Genomic DNA, 22,234 nt, shown 5'->3' with positions numbered 1-22,234 from the left:
AATCCTGATATAAATATGCTGCTAGTCTTTAAAATTTGCAAGTCTGATTAATATACACAATATAACGGTATAGTATTCCACATTACGTTATGGTTATGGTTACCTATTCAATAATGTGTGGCATAAGAGTATAAGTCAAAAATCTTACTTTTCCGGAGAGAATCAAAACTAAACAATTCCGAAAAAAATTAAGAATAAAAAGTTAAGTACTATGACTTAATATAAAATATTTTAAATCCAGTTTGGTATTTGTCTTATGAAAATATACAATTTGAAAGATTTCATGGTGTTAAAAATATATACATAAATGAGTAATATTTTCAGTTCTAAATGTGCACTCAACATGTTTTAACCAAAACTTGACAAGATATAAACATCGTATAACATTAAAAATGTGGTAACTAATAGAGTAATGGGGGGGGGTCAACACAATAAAAGTTTGTAACCAGGGTCATTTTTCCTGAAGCTGAAAGTATGGCAAAATTCAGTGTGTCAGTATCAACTCGCCCCCCCCCCCTTTATTTACCATTTACGCGGCTGGAATTTAATCAAAGTAATCATTGGTGATGAAGTGTAGTGTAGTCAGTAATCGATAACTACAAATGTTGAAAACATACCTTCATTATATTGCATAGTAAAGACGCCATACTTCTCTTCACTGCACCATATTATTATATTGTATCTTTATTATTTAGATAAGTACATATTTCTGGATCCGAGAGGTAAGGTGACTTAAATGTAAAACGCATTATCATCGAGTAAAAAAAAAATTCTGCCATAGTGGACATCGTTACTCAATCCATTACGATGCAACAAGATAAAAATTTCAAGCAGGGAACACAAAAATAATGGGAAGTGGGTAGCCTTCTTGGCGAGGCTGTAACAACGTTTAATCTGTGTGTATAAATATGGGATAAACTTACACGCGTGTTAAAGAATAGGTTATTTTCAATAGTAACATCTGTGTCATAATATGCATTAAAGTTTATCACGTAAACTGTCGTAAACGAACGGCGCAATCAATATTGGTAATATTTGAGGACACTCGGTGCGCTTTGCGTTTGTTGCGTTTTATGGCCCAATGTATATAATTTTATTAATTAATCTATTCTGTGATTTCAAGTAAAAGTATATTTGTTATTTACACAAGGAAAATCTATTACACATTTACACATATATGTATACACATTACATTTCAAGTCATATGTATTATATCCCATTATCTACTTTCATATAATTAGATTCACTACATATTATAGGTATGATGCGTCTACTTCCAAAAACCGAGAAGTCCAAATGTTAATATTTATTTGTGGTACCTAAATTACAGTTTTATTTTTCAATTGTTTCAAATTTAAAGTTAAAGCACTATCCTGCGTATCTTTATGATTTATATCCGATGCACTATTAAATTCAATAAATACACGACGTACAATATAATTGGATATAACGGTATTAGTTCATAATTTTATTAATTTCTGTGCGTAAATCGTTCATTTGAATAAAAAAAAAATCGTATGCTTTTGACGTGTTTTGGAGGTTAGAGATATAGATTATTGCGTAAAAGTATTATATAATTTTGATAATACGTGGACTTATCGGTTTCTGAAAATACACGCTTCATAATAGTATTATGATATATTTTAATGCACGTGCTTTGGCCAACATTAAATTAAAAAGTGTTTATTTCCATAATTTCTGTCAACAAATAAATACAAACCGGTACATGTGAACGTAAAATGTCACGGTGATGGATACGACTCCAGTATTCTACTTATTTAACTGTTATTTGAATACGAAAACATAACAATAAAAAAATACTGTTACAAATTACAATATGCTTATTTTTTATTGTGAATGTTTCAATATAATAAGTTAGCTGTCAGATAATAATATATTATTCAAAGAAATTTTCAATGGAAAAATATCATCAATCATTTTTATTAAAAAAAAAAAAAAAAATTGAGTCAGACTTCGATTATTAACCCCACCCAAAGTCCTGATTTCGTAATTATAAATGCATACTGTAAATTCTCAAATCAGTTAAATATTTTTACTACTCACTACGAATTTACTTGTAAGTACACATTTATTAGCAACCGTTACGATCACTTCGATATGCAAGTATTTATGATTTCATATTATAATATGTAGGCAATATGTTATAATAGTAATTACGTTACTTTTGTGAAATCTTTCATTAAACACCGACGACTCACATTGCAAACTTTCTAGCGTCGAATGACTACGAATGTTAACTATGTTGAAAAAGTAACTCACACTGCCACCATATTTTCTTCGGCTTCTTTACGATTTTCTCTTTCTTCTCTTTCGGGAACCTAACACCAGTTTTTCCGCTTCCCATTTTCACAATAAAACAAGAAAATCTTTTTTTTTCACAAACAAATCAGTCTTATCTCGAATCACGTCATAACACAGCACATAAGAATGTGATTAATTCTAAAACAATGTATAAGTTATCGTATACACGTGAAAATACACACCTATCACGATAAACTATCAGGAAACGACTGTCCACAATGAATTATACAATCTGTATGACATGAACGAGACTATTTAAATACTAGATTCTATGTCATATAAATCACCCACTCAATACATTGTCTCTCATTGCAACGTTATTTAAATACTATAAAATGCATTCGCATGCACCGTGTAATATTCAATTGATTACTAGCAACATGATTGGAGTCTGCTTGCAACTGTTGTAGATTTTTCACAATAATCATAAAATTGCTAACGCGCAATGTCGAATCGAAATTAAAAATTGCAGTTTCCGGATGAACGGATCCAATAATACAATAAAAACAAAAACGGTTCGTATAAAATATCACAATAGTTATTGAATAACAGTCTTGTTAGCGTCACCAAACTAGACAACGAATAAAAACGGTATTTAAAAAAAGAATACGGATTTCAATTATTTTTCGCAAGACTGTTTATTTGAAAATCGCGCGGCAAACGGATATGACAAGAAAGACCACAGACAAAATAAATTATTTCGATCGATTCAGTGTGTTCGAATTTTTATGACAGATTCGAAAAAATGTTCGATTTTTGTGGTGTCGAAAGCGGGCGGGAAAGGAAAATTTATGTGACTTTAATTGGCAGTGTTGTGATTATTATGGTGTTCCGGTGGGATTATAGCCTGCCGGAAGCGGATCCGGAACGCGGAGAGCAGTGACCGTCCCGGGCGGCTGGCTGAGAAGAAGAGAAGCCTCCGCGGCTCGTCTGTCGGAAGGCAGAGGTTGCCGGATCGCCCCACCAAGCCTCCGAAGATATCCGACCAACCTGATACCGCCATTCCTCAAACCATGTTGCGCCTGCTGAGCATGCGACATCGACATCGACGTGACGGTTTTTTAATTGAACCTGCAACAGTTCCGAAATGTCCGAGTAATATCTTACGGAACACTATCGGAGTACTTACGTATAACACTGTGTATTCTGCAAGCTTAGTGTTTCTAAGAAAAAAATAGCGATATCATTGATAACAGAAGTAAAAATAATTACTATACTTATCGTACGTTTTATAGATTACCTTGAATCAAGGTTTTAATAACTAAGTAGGTATCTAGTCATAAATATCAATGAATACGTACTTTACTATCAGTCTGTATTAAAAAATCTTAAAAAATAGTACCCACCTCCAATGACGTGAGGTCGAATTCACGTTTACTAAAAATTATGTTTCGATGTGCGTTTGATACAGAAACCCAATAGGTTCGGCAAAAAAAATTAATTACATATTAAATACGTACCTACAAAAACGCATTCTCCCGACGTAACAAAATATATTCCTCGTGGTATTTTAATCGAGACAAGTTGTTGTTGTAATGATAAATCTGTATTTATGATAAGGCAATTTTTTTCCCAAATAACTAACCTATTCTTAGTGGGTACAATAAAGTCTGGTGAAAAAATGCTTACTCTTAAAATCAAAAATTATAGTTGAGATTTGATTATGCCTCACGTCTCATCTCATGTAAGTGGTACCTATATTGTGAGCTGCCATCTTGAAAATATTACCATTGAGTATATGGGCAAATGAAACACATTAAATAAGTAATTAACTTACTAAGTAACTTTATCCTGCAAGTGATCGATGGGTTTTACATTGTGTTTATTTTTGGAAGAAAACTTTTTAGACTTATTCTTCACCATCCTGCACAAATTATACTATAATTTGTGCAGGATTTTTGTGCCCTTTTTTAATCTATGTATTTTGACATTTTGCATGAAGAATCCATAAATCAGTCAATTAAGGAAGTTTAAAATGCCCGCCGATACAAGATGCGTTGTTGATCCGCACACACAATAGAAAAATTAGAGGGAACGTTGCCTATCACATATTATTTTACTGGAAAAATCTATTTGAGGTGAGTACCTATGATTTGTCAATTAGGTATAGCGAAGTGACAATAAAAATGTGGCATTTCTTATTGTAAAGATTTGATTAATGTTGGGAAGTGGCGGAATCGCGACGGCGCTACCGAGCGAGTGGTTCTTACGGCAAAGTAGGTCCGGTCCTCTGTCTTCTGGCTGTAGTCGTACATAACCCAGTTACAGTTGCCCCGAGTGACAGGCCAACCGACTGACCGAACAGCCGGCAAGCGGTACCAACTGAAAAAGCGGCCCGGCTCGAACACACGGGCACGTGTTCGCAAATGCGCGAGAATTTTTTGGAACTCCGCGGGAAACTGTAACAACGAGGGCGGTTATGACATGAACGCGGAAATTGCGTTTGAAACTCTCTAAAAACATCCATACCATAGGCAGGGGGAAATCTCTCAATAAAGGTTGATACACTCTACATCTACAAGGACTTGCTATGTGAATTGTAGGGTTGTAAATTAATGTGTTGTAACATGTTTTGAAAAAAATCACAAAAAAACAAAATAAAAGTACCATATAATTAAAAAAAAAACATCAAAGATCAAACAAAAAACTTTGAAACGAAGCTGTAGAAAATCCAGCCCTCCAATTCAGTATTGTTTTTTTGTATTTTATAATGTTTAAAATTTACAACTTTAGACTTCAGTATTTACGAATGCGTAAGGCAATCTCATAAGTTTCACAATAAAACTTTTTCGCTCTCACGTGTACGTATTTTTTTAATTTCACTTTTCCTGTTACAAACAGAAGAGAAATATTACTTATAAACCAACTACGACTGACTGATGCTGGAGCAAAACGGAAGTAAGACGTATTCTAAATAATATTATCAAACCTTTAAAATCGTAGCCTTTCATTCGCATTAATTGCAGTAGGTATATTCTGCATATTATTACCGGTGTCTAAATGTTGGAAACATAGTGCAACAGTCATCATTGATTCGCGATAAAAATATTCAGTTTTTTTTACTGAAATATGTAAACACGAGAACCTCTATCAAGTCAAGACATACCTTTATAATTTACATGACATTTAGTTATGTTTGTGTTCAGATTTTGGACAAATCAGCATACCGCTTAAAACACGGCTAGAGAAAATAAAGAGTATTTGATTATTTATATAATATTTAGTATTAATAATAAGTTCAGTATAGTACTGCACGATATAATATTTTAGTGGTTGAAATCTTGGAAACATAGTGGAAGCATGAATTGGTGGTTAAAATAAATATCTTATTCTTCAGATATTTTTACAATAAGAGCTTGTTTAGATGTGCATAGATTGATTGCTGGCAGTACGTATTATCGCGACCATAACAATAAAATGCAAGACGTGTAAACGCGTATTATCATGCAAGCTGCAAGACTACATGCATGGATCAAAAAAGTTCAACGGTTGCAACATGCGGCGATAGTGGCGAACCTGCCAGAAAAATTCGAATTATAGATTGTCGCAACAATATTAGCATTTTTGTGTAAGCAGTTATTATCGCGATAGTTTAATTTACACACTATTGCTGATAGTAAATACATGCACGTATATAAATAGGCGCTATAATTTAAACTCGTTGTTTTCATTACGTTGACGTTTCATTCTCAGTATGTAGTCGTTCAGATTTTGGACAGGTCATAAGGCCATTAGAAAAAGTAGGCCACAATAATGAGATAGGTCACTAATGAATGATAATGAAGATAATTTAGTGAGTGTTAAGATTATCTTATCGAACAGTAGAAGCTGCGGTCTGCACGTGTCATAAGTGGTCGAAATGTCACAGTCACCGCTCAACAACCCGCATGCCACTCTCGAGTCTCCGTTGGGCCAGTGGCTGTGGGCTGACTTCCCGTCTCGTTAAACTCAACTCGGCCTACCATTACAGACCATTTGTTATGGGACCAGGTCAACGAACTCGTCGTAACTTCTATGCTTATGCTTTCTGTATACAGCATGGCCGAAAGTGCATTATTTAAAGTCATATGACAAAGCAATTAATTAAAACAGAAAACATGGCAAAGGTTTTCTGCCGATGACTTATTCGCCCTTGGCATGACTGAAAGCAAATTCATTAAAAAACAATAAGATATCGCAAACGTACCGATTGTGAGATGATTCTTAGTGACAGTAATTTAAAAATTATAATTATGTAGCTCGTGGCCCCTGCAATGGGGGGGCTGAGAAGGCTCTCGCCTAGAGACGCCACAGATCGCAAATTTGCTTTAATAGTAAAAAAAACGTCGCTATTTTCCTTCAATTATATTAATAATTAAAATATTTGGTTATACCTACGATGCAATTTTTAACCGTGTGCCGATACTCGACAACTCCATAATTCAAATGGATGTACATATTAAACATACAAAAAATCGCTAAAAATTCACCTTAATTTAGCGATAGGTAGGGGGGGGGGGCGCCAAACATTCTAGCCTGGGAGCCTGCTTCAGGATGTGGGGCCATGATGTAGCTACGTAATAGTAAATCCATTAGAACCAGAATGGATGTATATTTAAATTTGGTACAAAATCATTTTTTATGTTTGGGTGTCGGTTGAGTCAAGACCCTTCTAAAGAGCATAAACAATTTAATCTTTAAGCTTTGAGCAATATTTTACCGCACTACAGTAATATAGGAAATAAATTGATTTTATATGCCTTGTAAAATAACCAATGAACAATGAATATTATCGTATATAATTTATTTATATAAATGAATGAAAACAAAAAGCTTGGACTATAACTAAGAAGATGTCAATTCCTCAACGTTTTTAGTGTGGTTAGATTAGCAGCCATATCGAAATTATTAGTAGATATTTTATACGTTGGCGTACTGAAAAATCGCGTCTATAAAGTCCTTATTCATGATGACCATCATTTAACGTTTCATTTTTATATATGTGATACATATAAACAATTAAGTATAGTTAAGTTATAATAAAGCAAATATTCGAAATAATGCTAGTTCTGTGTATTTAGCTGCCCATCCAACTACAGTGCAATAATTCATTGATACGGACAATACTTTCATAGGCAGTTTAAACGAGATTTGTATAAGTATGTGCATGCTTTACATATAAATCAAATGTTTTTTATTCTTTTATTCAATGTACCTACTGTTAGACTCCCAAATGGTCCCCATTTGGGGATGTCTCTGTGAATCTGGAGAACCCGAATCAGTACCAAGCCGACAAATAGTAAGGGTTGATTATGAAAATAAATAATAATAAACCGGTAACGTTGTACATGTTTGGCGCACAAATTTAATATTGGCAACGCCGCATTGGTACCGCTCGCGCGGCGCGACAGAACGCTGCAGAGAGTCAAAGGCATAAAGCCCATTGACGCAGCGAGTGGGGCGGTCGCGCAAAATTTCTACAAGTGGCGCGTAAATCGTCGAAAATACAACGTAATCAAATACGCCAGCGCACATTGGATTTGACGACGCCTTGTGCCCGCGTGCCGCATGAGTCACCGTTTTTCGCTTCTCAGCGATATGATTTAACGAAAATACATGGAGTCCATTCATTGAACACAGCAAGCAAAATCACGCTCCTCGAAGCGTCGTCGATAAGATGGGCGAGAAGCCATTATTAAGAACAGTGTACGCTTTGTTTAGTTATTGCGTGTCCGATATTTAATTACAAGCCCCGAGAAATAATATAATATTTTTATTGCTTTGGTATGAGAGACGCTGTAATAATAATTATTTTGTGCTTCTTGGGCCCCTTATTACATAGGTGAAGCGTAATGCGCGGCAAGAGGCGTGTGATTATGGTTATGAATATACGCTTCTTACGCCGACTGCGCCCGCTCGTCCGTCTTGATGGGCTTTATGCCAAAGAGTAAACATTATTAACTCGCGCTACGCATAAAAGAAATTATAAAAATTTAACCATTAGTAGATATTAACGCAAATAAAACTCGTCGTTTCTGACCACAATTCCGGTGTGTTATTTGTCCACTTCCAAGTCCTGAATCCAGACGAAAAACCATACAAAAATAAAAGTGACAGCATCTTTTCACTTTCGTAAATGGAGGGAGATGACACTACCTAGATATATAGTAACTAATTAATAAATAATAATATATTCAAGTTTCATGTTTTATCCTGGCAATATATCTGTACATTAAGTAATTTGTATGGAATTGACTGATTGAGTGAATATAAAATTGTATTGATAGTAATGTGATGCGATAATAGTGCTAAGCTTTCTGCGATTGAATATGCAACACGAAATGATGCTGATTTAATCCAGGTCTCGAAATGGACCCTACAATAACTCCCGAAATTATCGCTCCGTTCAGTGGAAATATTTTAAAATTAATTAAGTACTTCATATTTTTTTTAATTTAATACGAAACTTGTCGAACGTATGGCAAAAAAAAATATATCTGTGAAATCTCTTTTCTGTAAGTCTATATTTTGAAAAAATATCGAGTGCTCCAGTTCAAAAAAAAAATATCACTAATCTCAGTAGACTATTTTCCAACTTAACTTTCATATATTATACACAGATAGTTTACTATGCCTTTGCTTAAATCCGTAAAACAAATGCTTACGAAAATATTTAAAAAAAAAAGTTATTTAAAAAACTTTCTTTGTCTTAAGAATACAGGTCACTTACAGAGGAAATAATAAATTTACATTATGGGTTATAATTTATTTATTATTTATCTTATCTTGTGGACTTACTTGTCACTTGATAGCATATTTTAACAGTTACGGTTAGTTGAAATCACATTAAGTATATTTTACTATACCGATAACAGTGACAACCTGTGCTCTGCGCCTCTGTTTTAACCGCAAATAGTTAAAAATTTGCGTGAAAAATACCACCGAAGTTTTGGCTCAGACATTTTAACAGTTGCGATACCAGGTGCTCATTTTATGGTATCAACTAGGGTTTGTACTTAATTAGCTTTCATAACTTACATAATATAACATGAGGTATTTTTGTGGATTACGTGTAAATTGTACGTATTACACTTTGCCGTAGCACAGTTTACCGTGAGCTGTCTTACCGGAAAGAGATGGCCATATAGCATTGAGATCAAAAATAACGCGTTGCTCGTGGAGTATTTCAGACAGTAATGTTTCAATTATATTAGATTTAATAAGAACATTAATTTAATATTGCCTGCCTATTTTCTTCCGTCTTTCCCTTATGTATTCATGTAGTTTTTATTACGTATTTTTAAGCGTTTAGTTTATTCTAGCATGAATTTTATCTCAACACTATACAGCTATATATTTCCGATACAACTTCTGACGGTGAATTGTGCTACGGTAAACTGCATACGTATAAATTTTCGGATACGTACCTAATCCAGCGCAATGTCACGTAATCGTTACGCCCCCATAAAGCGAATACCTCAATAATATATCTCGACCTCTAGTGCCATTTTATTGAACATCCCCAAAAATTCTTTTGAGGACTACTTTTAATGGTGTACATCATTATAGTTATGGTATTCGCTGTGTACCGAATAGCCTATTCCATATAGTAATAATGGGCGCAGGTAAGGCCCGTTCCAGACGGGACACCGGTGTCGCGCTCGATATAATATAGGAGGCCTTTGTATTCGAATAAACGGGTATTTGTATTATGTTTATGAACGCGGGAACGCCCCAGAGGTAATGAGTCAACGCATAGTTTCACGTTATAAATTAGTAGTGCAGGATCCCATAGACTTCTCGTATACATAATATGCGGAACGCATTCTGACAATTGGAATAGGTTTTAGGGGTCACCAAGATATATAATGTCGATGTTGCCAGGCGATATTAGTGGTCAATTTTTTTTATTGACGTTTTAATTTTTTTTCTTATAACCCACCGAAAATAGTTCCGAATTCTTCAATAAAACCAAGACCGAATCAGGGATTGATTGAAAATGCAATAATTGTACCATGCCATCGGCATGGTCGTAGAACGGTTCATCCCATTTGAAAAAATAAAAATAGCGGGTAGTGCAATGTGATCAAAATTATCGATCCTTAGGCTCCTCCTTGGCTTAAATTATTTTATTTAGTAGCATTTTTGTATAAAATCACCCAGATTGGTTTCTTTACTATATCTATGCATATGACATTAGTTTTAGTATTATGGTTAATCCAGAAACAGTGTAGGTTGCATATAGAGGTAGGTGAATAAATGAAATAACGATAACCACTAACCACACTAAGTACACATTTATTTAAAAAAAGAAACAGCAAGTCAAGTGTTCAAACTGCTTTAAGTAAAGTATCATGATCACGGTTTTTACAAACACTACTTACACATTTGCACAATGATATACATGTCAAAGCCGATCTCTTATAACTACATGATAATGTACGGCAGTTAGAATTACATTTGCATGGTTTAACTAAATAATTTGTTAGAGGTTCATTCGTGATTAATTGTCTTGGATACAAATTATTTTCTCGTAACTCATAGCCAAGTTGTAGAAATCAATAGGCTAAAATAGTGGATTAGGTGAGTTTTTCCATAAATAAACTTGTGCTGAAGCCTTTAAACATTGTAAATACAATGAATCATATGTGCATATCACTCTTGACAAATTTAAACTAAATCCAATATTTTGGGAAATAAATTTATATCGAAGTTCATCCGCTGTTGTTTTTTGTTTATAAATAAGTAAGTGCAAACTTTTTCCAGGTCTTGAAACTGCTGTGGTCTCCAACAATCCATTTCATAGAGCTGAAAGTGCATCTTGAACAAAACTCATTAACGAGATGGTTACAGCTTGTTTTTCTGTACATATTCGACTAGTGGTGTAGCAGCCGGTTAAAGAATGTAATGCTGGCAAAATATTACAAATATTTTCGCCAAGAGACTCAGCTGCCAAATGGCATCCTAAAATACGGGATTTCTTCTGAGATCCCTGAAACCATAATCCACGGCAACCAATCGTTGCAAGTTTATTCCAGAAAAAAATGCCTAAGATTAAAACATCTGTATCGGGACTGTAATAATCTCCAAATTTTGCATTCTTACAGCATGAAATATATGACGGAATATTCTAGAGTCTGCTTCTAAATGATTTTGATTTTAAATCAATGGCGTGAGTGGAAATTGATCCCTTCAATTTAAACCATAGTGTGTGGTCGTCAAATCCACCATAAATGTACAGCTCACTTTCTTCATTGATTTTTGCAAATGTGAGGCATTTTTGCAAATAAATTTAAAAAGCTGTAATTTATTTTTAAGGGCTCACAAAAAAATCTTTGCAATTAATCCACGACATCTAAGGGACGATCACCAAGGCTTACATATTATAAGTATTTACACTGTTTAAGGGCTTTAGCACAAGTTTATTTAAGAAAAAGCTCATCTGATCCGTCCACCAAGGCTTACATATTATAAGTATTTACACTGTTTAATGGCTTCAGCACAAGTTTATTTAAGAAAAAGCTCACCTGAACCTATTGATTTCCTACAACTTGGCTATAAGTTACGAGAAAATAATTTGTATCGAAGAAAAATGACGAATGAACCTCTACCAAATTATTTAGTTAAACCATGCATATGTAATTCTAACTGCCGTACATTATCATGGAGTTCTAAGAAATTGGCTTTGACATGTATATCATTGTGCAAATGTGTAAGTAGTGTTTTTAAAAACTGTGATCATGATACTTTACTTAAAGCGGTTTGAACACTTGACTTGTTGTTTCTTTTTTTTAATAAAAATGTGTACTTAGTGTGGTTAGTGGTTATCGTTATTTAATTTATTCACCTACCTATGCAACCTACACTGTTTCTGGATTAACCATAATACTAAAACTAATGTCATATGCATAGATATAGTAAAGAAACCAATCTGGGTGATTTTATACAAAAATGCTACTAAATAAAATAATTTAAGCCAAGGAAGATCCTAAGAATCGATAATTCTGAACACATTGCACTACCCGCTATTTTTATTTTTTCAAATGGAACGAACCGTTCTACGACCATGCCGATGGCATGGTACAATTATTGCATTTTCGATCAATCCCTGATTCGGTCTTGGTTTTATTGAAGAATTCGGAACCATTTTTGGTGGGTTATAAGAAAAAAAATTAAAACGTCAATAAAAAAAAATTTAGCACTAATATCGCCTGGCAACATCGACATTATATATCTTGGTGACCCCTAAAACCTATTCCAATTGTCAGAATGCGTTCCGCATATTATGTATACGAGAAGTCTATGGGATCCTGCACTATAGAACATAAAACTGGTTGCGATAATAAAAACAAGTGTATCGGCGGCTTGAGAATGTAGCGTTCGACGAAAAAGTGTACCGGACACGCGTTGACTCATTAGCTCTGGGGCGTTCATAAACATAATACAAAGGCCTCCTTATTATATACGAGCGCGACACCGATGTCCAGTCTGAAACGGGCCTAAGGTTCATCAGTGGCGAAAACGCCATACTAGGCAATTATTAGAGCCTACCTTAATAAAAATACATTTTAAATATCCTTTATAGACATTATCTCTTCATCATAATATAAACAGGGGACGAAAATTTAAAGATTGAACAATTTTCTTTGATTTTCGTTATAAAATTTAAAAGGGGTCCTCGAAACATTTCGAACCAACCATACAATAAGTATTACGCAAAGCAAAACAAAACCCCTGCAATTATCATCAAAGGGGTCTATAACATACCCATCCACTCAAACAGATACCTGTGCACAAAAAAATAAACCACTACATACATAATAGTATTAGGTATTTTTGGTGATCCATTATATATTTTTTCCAACGTTTTTCTTAGCTCGTATTCTTAATTGTCCGATGGTTCTTTGTCCGGTACAAATCTTGCAATCGATTTTTAACTAACTTCCCGACTAGCTAGACGTTTGAAACTTTTAGAATATATCAGAACATTTTTGTAATACTTTTAGCCATCTTTAAGTAGAATTGAATTCATTTTCAGTTAATTCTGTTTTGTATAAAAAGTTATTTCAACACCATTATTGGTTGCTAGGGGTCTGGGGTCCTAGCAACAAAATTATTAATATATACGTGCGTTACTATGGAAATCAATATGATTTGTCAAAATGACATTTTAGTATTATTTCTATTAAGTACATTTTTTTTTGATCGTTTAAGCTAGTCAAGTTTATATGATTCAACAGAAAATTTAAAAACGTTGTATATAAAAAGTTCTTTTTATCTTATAATTTTATTGTTTAATTTGTATTTTTTTTGAATTATTGTTGTTTTTTTAATTTTATTTCTTTTGTATAAAACCATTTTTTGCTTTGTTTTTTTTTCTACCTTGTTTTTTCTCTAACTGATTACTTGTAATTTTTATTCTAAATGTCATGTTGTGAACGTCCTGAATCAATAATTTGTTATGTACTCAACGTGTCTTTTTCAACACCTGTGCCACAACAAATTATTGTGTTTTTCTTTATTTTATATCTTATCGAAACAATCCATTTTAGCTCAATTATCAGAGTTAATCTAACAAAATAAACATAAATCCAATCTTGTTATTGATTCAGCTTATATCCTACGGAAGAATTGATAATACATATATATATAATAATAATTACAAATAACAAAATAATTGCAACTGGATATGGCTAGTATGCGTATCTAAAGCTGTAATTAACTTAGTCAGATAACCTAGTAAGTAGTAACAGAGAGTATTTATTTTATTGTAAGAGCCATTAGTTCAAATTTGTCGTAATTAGATAGGATACCTATAGCGTTGTGGTCGATGTGCGTGGGCGTGAATCCCGAGAGACGCAGTTCGATTCCTGGTGGGTGTCGTATTTTTTTCAAAATTATGTATATTCAATAAAAATAACGTTCGATTATTAAATGCTGTGAATTATTCGTTGAATAAAAAAAATAGTTAATTAGTAAAATAACCATTATACTTGACACTGGTTTGGATAGGTTGGGTAGTAGTTAACTATTTTTTATGCTGGTAGGATAAAAATATAATCATAATATTTTAGACAGACACATAAATAGCAGTGTTAGCACAGCACTGTCATTTACAAAAAAAACATATCAGATATCAGATAGGGTAAGAAAATAAGATACGAGGGTGGGTCAATAAGTCCTTAGAAAAGCCGACAGGTGGCGCGACTAGTACTGTAAGCGGTTTGTTTTCATGAAGCGGCACTACCGATTCAGTATGCTGCGAAGTTTCAATCAGATTGGTCGGGTTGTTGTTTTTTATTTTCGTACATTAAAAAAAAAAATTGCTTGTTTACAAAAATGGAGAAAATTGAGTTTAGAGCTGTTATTAAACATTTTAATATAAAAGGGTTAACAGCAAAGGAAATAAAAAATGAGTTGGATTTAGTTCACGGCATATCTGCTCCTTCACTTGCAACTATTTATAACTGGTTAAATGAATTTAAACGTGGTCGTACATTAACAAAGGATGAACCACACTCAGGACGTCCTGTAGAGGTGACTACACCAGAAATGATCAATAAAATCCACGATATGGTGTTAAGTGACCGAAGATTAAAGTTGAGTGAGATAATTGAGGTTACAGGGATCTCAAAAGGTAGCGTCATTTCTATTTTACATGACAAATTGGGCATGAAAAAAGTTTCTGCAAGATGGGTGCCGCGTTTGCTCACAGTCGACAATAAACGCAATAGGGTGGTGGCCTCTAAAGCCCTGTTGTCGCTCATGCAACGCAATCCGGATGAATTTTTTCGTCGCTTTGTGACTGTAGATGAAACATGGATACACCACTATACTCCCGAGACGAAAGAACAGACAAAGCAGTGGATTGCGAAAGGCGAACCATGTCCAAAGAAGGCGAAAACCGTAAAATCAGCTGGTAAGGTTATGGCTACTGTATTTTGGGATGCACGTGGAATTATTTTCGTCGACTATTTGGAAAAAGGAAAAACAATAACAGGGGATTATTATGCATCTTTATTGGACCAGCTAAAAAACCAAATTGAAGAAAAACGGCCTCATTTAAATAGGAAAAAAATCCTCTTTCATCAGGACAATGCCCGTGTTCATACATGTTTACGATCAATGGCTAAAATTGAAGAATTGAACTTCAAATTGGTCGACCACCCACCGTATTCGCCAGATTTAGCCCCCAGTGACTTTTTCCTTTTCCCAAACTTAAAAAAATGGCTAAGTGGACAACGTTTTTTTTCAAATGAAGAAGTCATCGATCGGACAAATGCTTATTTTGAGGACCTTCCGAAAACTTATTTTTCTGACGGTTTAAAAAAAATTGAGAAACGTCTAACCAAGTGTATTGAGCTCCAAGGAGATTATGTTGAGAAATAAAAAAAAATACAAAAATAAAAACTGTTTTAATGCTTTTTTCTAAGGAATTATTGACCCACCCTCGTAGATAGCAGAAATTTTTAAAAATTAAAAAAGTGTCTAGAAACTAACATTTCCAAAAAAATAAGACATAATTTTGAACATTGTGTTGGGAGAAAAATGTTTCGCAACTAATAAACTTAAATATCGTATGTTAGATTTAATTTATTGGACAAAATGTGTACAAGATAGTCTAGCCTAAGGTGATGTCTCTAGGTAAAGTTGTTATCGAAAAATAGCTAGAAAAGTTTATTAATCGGTAAATATATATATTCAAAAGTAATGAGAAAAATAAAATAAAAAATTATCGTGGAGTTCTATATACCAAAAATACGTGTCAAATTCGGTACATTTCTATCGGGTGGTAAGAATGAATGACATAAGATTTATTATCAAAATTACGATAAAAATGTACGTAAATCTATTACCTAGGGAAACGCTAAGCGTAAATTGGAATTTATTATATCCTTATATCTTTTTTTTCAAATTTAAAAAACATCGATTTAGAGGTTAGAAAGCATGCGTTTCTATTAAAAATATTTTTTATTAATTTTTAGGCCAGTTATTTAAATTTAATCTTGTATTTTTGTATATTAACGAATCGATTGTAAATAAAATGAATATTTGACAAGACTTGATCGACATGTGCTGCTAACGCGGAAATAAATCTAACCATTTTTGAAACAATACCTACATAGATTTAAAAATACACACATACACATACATTGAAAATAAAGGTTCGTCAGGTACGCTCTGTCAATAGGTCTGCGCTCCGTCAATAATATTTTCTGTTTGCGATATTGGAGCATGTCACAATGGACGACCATATAACAACCTCCACTTTTTGAAATAGTGTTGTGTAATTATTTCAGATATTTATTACTGTTTTGACGTACCTACCTTTTATAAAGCGATTTTAAAATAAATATAGTTTCAAAATAATATAAAGAAAGCATACGAGCGAAAATGCCTAAGATACTTCTGACACACATCAAATTTAATCTTTGTCTAGTAACTGTACAATTTATCCCTATTTATGTTAAGTGTTTAAAATGTTATAAGTAAAAAAACGTCTATTCACGTGGTAGTCGCGAAAATTATGAACAATATACAATGTTAAAAATAATAAGAATTGTTAAAATCTCTAGTCACAATATTATTCAAAGACAAATTTAATTAACCCGATCAAAACAGCCTCGACAAACTTCCACTTCACTAACTTTTGTTCTATATGTTATAATATATATATAACACATTTTGAAAATAGCCGATATACTGGACTATTTGTTAGTTTGGGTTAGTTTAGGTTAGATTAAGTTAGATTAGGTTAGGTTAGGTAATCCTAACAAATAATCTAGTATATCGGTTATTTTCAAAATGTGTTTGCCGCTGTATCCAGGATAACCGACTTGTACCCTAACTTTAATTACATACATACTATTGTACTATATTTGGGCCATCGAACGTTCATTCCTGTCTACGGCCTTAAAATTATTATCTACATGCCTTTTATAACTGTCTGTCGTCCTATCAAAAAGTGGAGGTTGATAATTTAGAATGCTAAAAATAGTAAAGATATACGCTATGCTAGGGCTACGCTAGGGTAAACAATTCAGTGAATGAACACATAAGAGATGAATTTGAATTCAAATAAATTAAATTAAAACAACGATTAAATTAACTAAGAAAATTATAACAATAGGTAGGTACAATAAATTGTGTATAACCGTAGTATTACTAATTTTATGCCGTGATGCTTTGATAGTTGGACTTTTCATAATATTTGGATCACTATTTAGTTGCTCATTTATCTGCCACATCATAAAGCCGTAAATATTGATTTTTTTACGAAGCAATCATAAATACAAAAAATTAAGATCTACTTTTCAATCATAGTAGATACCTAGGAATATGGTATAGGTGTTGATAATTTTTAATTATTTATTCAAGATCTTCAGGGAATTACAAAAGTCCACACCTAGAAACCACTGGGCCAAAAAGGTTTCTTTTTATATCTCCAAATCCATTTCACTTACATAACATAGGTAAAATAAATATAACTATCTTTTATTTTATCTTGGATTTTCGTTAAAATCGACGTTAGATTTTTTCAAAGAAATAACGTTCTGTCTTTATCTTAGAATATTATGTAATCAGTGGTGCACTTACCTCAAATTTTAAATTTTTTTCTTGTTTTACAATTTTTTTTAAATTTGTCACTTATTTTGTCCTTGGGTTGTCTTATCAAGATTTGTTCTCATGTTTATTTACGTTTTTTCTTACTTCCAACTTCTTTTTAATTCAATTCGTTGCGGGTCTTACTTTATTTTTATCTCGGATATAGTTAGTTAGTTAATACAAACCTTCTACTCTCTGGAGGCCCATATGATCCCATTAGGATCGGACATGGTTGAAACGAAACGAATTGGGATGTCTATATATCGATTATGTCATAATTATTATAACTACAGTCGAACTCGGTTATTACAATCTCGGACATAGCGAGATCTCGGATGTAATGAGGAAACAATCGTTGACATTTGGTATATGATTTTCTCCTTACATTTTTTTCACTGTTATAACGAGAAACTTATCGGATATACCGAGCTAAAATACTGTTAATGTGTTGATCGTTTAAAAACATTTCGACCCTAAGCAATAAAATCCGATCGGACAAGATGCCATCGGGGACAGATTACGTTTATGACACTAGTTAAGTGCCTAATTGTTGTTTTCGCCGACAATAAAAATACCTATTCTCTGATATAACGAGTACCGCTTATAACGAGCAAATTCAGCCGGTCCAACCTTCCTCGTAATAACCTAGTACGACTGTATATTTCTTATTTTGTTTAATAATATTTCGAATGACATTTGTTTTGCTATTCATTTAATATCCTTTTTTTATTCCACCTCTAGAAATTCGATGTAATTGTCAATTGTTCAAGATTAAACTCAATGTTATAAACATTTTAACTTAAATGTTCATTTACTACTATAAATAAACTTTACTGTAGAAAAATATTTATATTAGTATTGACAACGTAAAAAAATCTGGTTCATTGACTGGACAGCTTACCCTTTATTGCCAGTATAAAAAAACTACGGTAAACAAAATGAAAAAATCATAAACACTTTAAATCAAATCAAATAGACATGTAAGAATTGTAAATATTTTATGGGGTTAATATTAATTGTAAATATTTTTACATAGGTAAGTAAATATATAATAAATTTAAATGCATTTTTATCAAGCTTATGATTTTTAATATGTGGCGACACTCAATATTTTATTTTAGATTTTATTGCCATCTGGTTACGATCGACCAAAGTTTTTAGTAATCATTTTTAGAAATTCATGGTAAGACGCATTTAGATGGCGTTGAAGTCACATTTCATCGTAAATTGAGCCAAAGGCTTCACCTTAATGGGATATGCCAGATACGCAAAAAAAACGTTGACAACGATGCTAAATACGAGTAGTACTACCAGAATATTTTTTCCTTGTTAATATTCTACCAAGATATAACATCACCATGACAACATTCGCTGAACATGTTTCTATATGAGTTTTAATTTAATCCAGTAAATAACGATTTATTATGAGATTAATATATTGCCGTTTTAAATGGTTTGTAAAATAAACTTGTAATGACATCAATGAATTTATATTAAGAATTTAAATTAGTTAAACTGGTATATTTTGAATATAAATTGCATTTTTCTAGGCAAGAACATAATAACAAAACATCAACGCGTTCGTTTAATTCGCCATAATGAATTTTCTGAATTCTTACCAATAATTAATATAGGTAGGTACTTAATATTATGTTTAATTTTTTTAAACTGAAGACACACTCTTATAATTTTATAATACACCTGTCCAATTAAATATATTACCATTCTCGCCCATAAGCCGGGCATATTCAACTTATCCAACTGGCTTCCTCTTATGTATGCTTACATACTGTAGCTTACACTAGACGATATTTATATTTGGCCACGTATTTTTTCCGGTTTATACGTGGTGAAAATGAGAATTCTGTCATTCTTGGTAGTATTGACCTGTGCGTCCCTGATACATATCTTAGAAATCGAGAGCATCAGTTGGCTGTTCTCCCGAGGTGAAGAACTAACATGCCATTGGTAATACCAATTGGGAGGGCGTTAAACCAAACCACTTCGGATATTGACATATTACACCTGCGTGAGGATGGGATTGTTTTACAAATTCTTAAAATAGGGTATGCTTAGCTCATTCGGTGTACTTCCTTGTATCTAATTTATATCTATTTGTATTTATACTTTTCAACTGTTTAATAACTTAACACTGATCAATTTCTGTTTTTATAATACTGGTTTAATAATATTACTTTGTTTCTAAATATCGTGTTGTGAACGTCTTAAACTAATAATTTGTAACGTTCACTATAAAAAAATGTATTTGAAAATTTGAATAGAGAGCGGGTTATAATAAATGTTAACACTGTTATAACGAGGTATGATTGTTATAAATTTGCCCAACCCATTCGGTCCATACACCTGATCAAACAAATTGAAAAAAATAGCAAGCATTCATTCATACCAACGGTTTCTTAGATGGCTGTTCTACCAACTCGGCTACTGTGGGTGCTATAAAATAACAAAATGTCCAAGAACGTTACATAAAACGCTTGAATTAATGTATATATATATATTTAAATTATCGTTGCGTTTTTCGGCCGGTATGAACTGTTTGAAAACAATAATATAACTACATTATAATTTTATTTCGTTAATTGTATTTGAATATTGTCACAGTCGATTTAGTTACTAAATTTTACTTTTATCACAATATATTATGAAATAAAGCAAACCTATTCGTTAGAAACAGAATAATTGATTTCGTAGACTAAAGTAGGTTTATGGATGCTAAGATTAAGCCAATGGTTTAAACGCCTTATTTATAGATACCATCCTCAAACAGACACATTCAACTGAGGATGTCAGAATTTTAGTTGATAAAATAATGTAAAAATAGTAAATAAAAAAACAGTTGTGAGCTAACCCCATGTCAATACTAATTTAATATAGTCGTATTGTGTGCATATAAAGCAAACATTGTTATGAAGTATTCACTGCATTCATATAAAATATTTAATAATAATCAGGACCAGTTCCGCTCGATTCAAAAATTCTCAGTTTATTGTTAAATTTTATTAACGGCTTTCACCTATGATTAGTAATGCATACTTTATTTGGCATGATTTAAAAAAGAAATAAAGTAATAGGGGCAGACATTTTATGGTAAAAATTACGTAATTCAAACCAGAAGTGAAATCAGAATTGAATTTGTAATTATCTTGGAACCGGAATCTGAACCCCTTAAAATGTTGATATTGTATTGTTTTACAAAAGATGTGATATAACGTATTGAGTTTTTAAATTAAAATAAATTATTTTTAATACACATATAACTGACTAGGTAGGGTAGTAGTATAAGTAGGTAAGTATATAGCTTTTTTAAAGAATCTGAACCAAAACCGGATTTGACTTTTCAAAAAAATGGGAGTTGGAACAGATCTAGTTTTAACAACAAATATAATTTAAATTTAAACTGATATGCTCAATCACTCCTGGATTTGGTGATAATGCGTGATACAGTAATATAGCGTAGAATAGTACCTGTGTTCGTTGAGCATAGACAAACTAACTTAGATACTATGAATAATCTCGGTAGAACATGATTTAGCCTTTTATGACAATAGGCTCCATAACGGTTCACTGTTAAAAAGTGTCTTAGTAACCAGATAGTGATATAATAATATAATAAGTAATAATATAGCATCTAAATAGCGCCTAGAAGGCCATTTCATATGAACCTAGTATTGCGTAGATAAGTGGGTTGCGGCAGTGGCGTAGACCTAATCGCAAGAGTATGCAACGGCACAAAAAGCCCAAAATCTCAGTTCAATAGTTATAAATTAAACTCCACATTATATTCTTCACAAAAAAGATGCAAAATAAATCACACAAAAATCTAAAATAACACGCGACATATTATGAAATTCTTAATGACTATTTTCTTATTATTTCTTAATACACCCGATCCTCTTTTTGCACGGGGTATACGTTCCAAAGACTACAGTGCAAAACAAAACCGTGTAAAAAAAGATAAGGTGCCCATACAAAAAAGGTAGATAGGTTCCATTACTTAAAATCAACTCAAAATACGAAATTCTTGAAATCAAAAATAAATTGAATTTATTTATTATTTATACTTACATAAAAATACATAGTTTTCGATTTAAATTTAGCAAAGAGAAATATATTCATTCAGTGTCGCTACTAATAAACGTGCCCGTTTACTGTTGTTTTTCGCTGGCGAAAAAACACTCATCGCTGGAGATATTTAATGACGCTGACGCCGAAGCACGCGACGCGTCTCTCACATCAAACCCGAAGTGACTGACTAGTGGCGCCATGTATGTATGTATGTATATATGTAATTTTATGATAAATATGT

The 22,234-nt window shown here is 32.7% G+C and overlaps 1 protein-coding gene across 10 annotated transcripts in view; it reads right to left on the bottom strand.

Annotated features, from left to right (window-relative positions):
* The window catches only part of LOC147068319 (long-chain-fatty-acid--CoA ligase 5), a 155,146-nt gene that overhangs the window by 98,301 nt on the left and 34,611 nt on the right, over positions 1-22,234 (bottom strand). The window contains exon 1 of one of the 10 annotated variants that reach the window (XM_085953060.1): positions 2,281-2,696. The exons of the other annotated variants lie outside the window; for them this stretch is intronic. Coding sequence (XP_085809186.1) covers positions 2,281-2,365 — 85 coding nt within the window. The 5' untranslated portion in view covers positions 2,366-2,696. Of the gene's footprint in view, positions 1-2,280; positions 2,697-22,234 lie in introns of those variants that run through there. 10 annotated transcript variants of the gene reach the window in all.

This window comes from Rhyacophila brunnea, unplaced genomic scaffold (assembly GCF_057557595.1).
Source record: "Rhyacophila brunnea isolate RB1 unplaced genomic scaffold, BYU_Rbru_1.0 scaffold_3, whole genome shotgun sequence".
Classification (NCBI taxonomy): domain Eukaryota; kingdom Metazoa; phylum Arthropoda; class Insecta; order Trichoptera; family Rhyacophilidae; genus Rhyacophila; species Rhyacophila brunnea.
The sequence above is the reverse complement of the archived record's forward strand: the minus strand, read 5'-3'. Positions and strand labels throughout refer to the sequence as shown.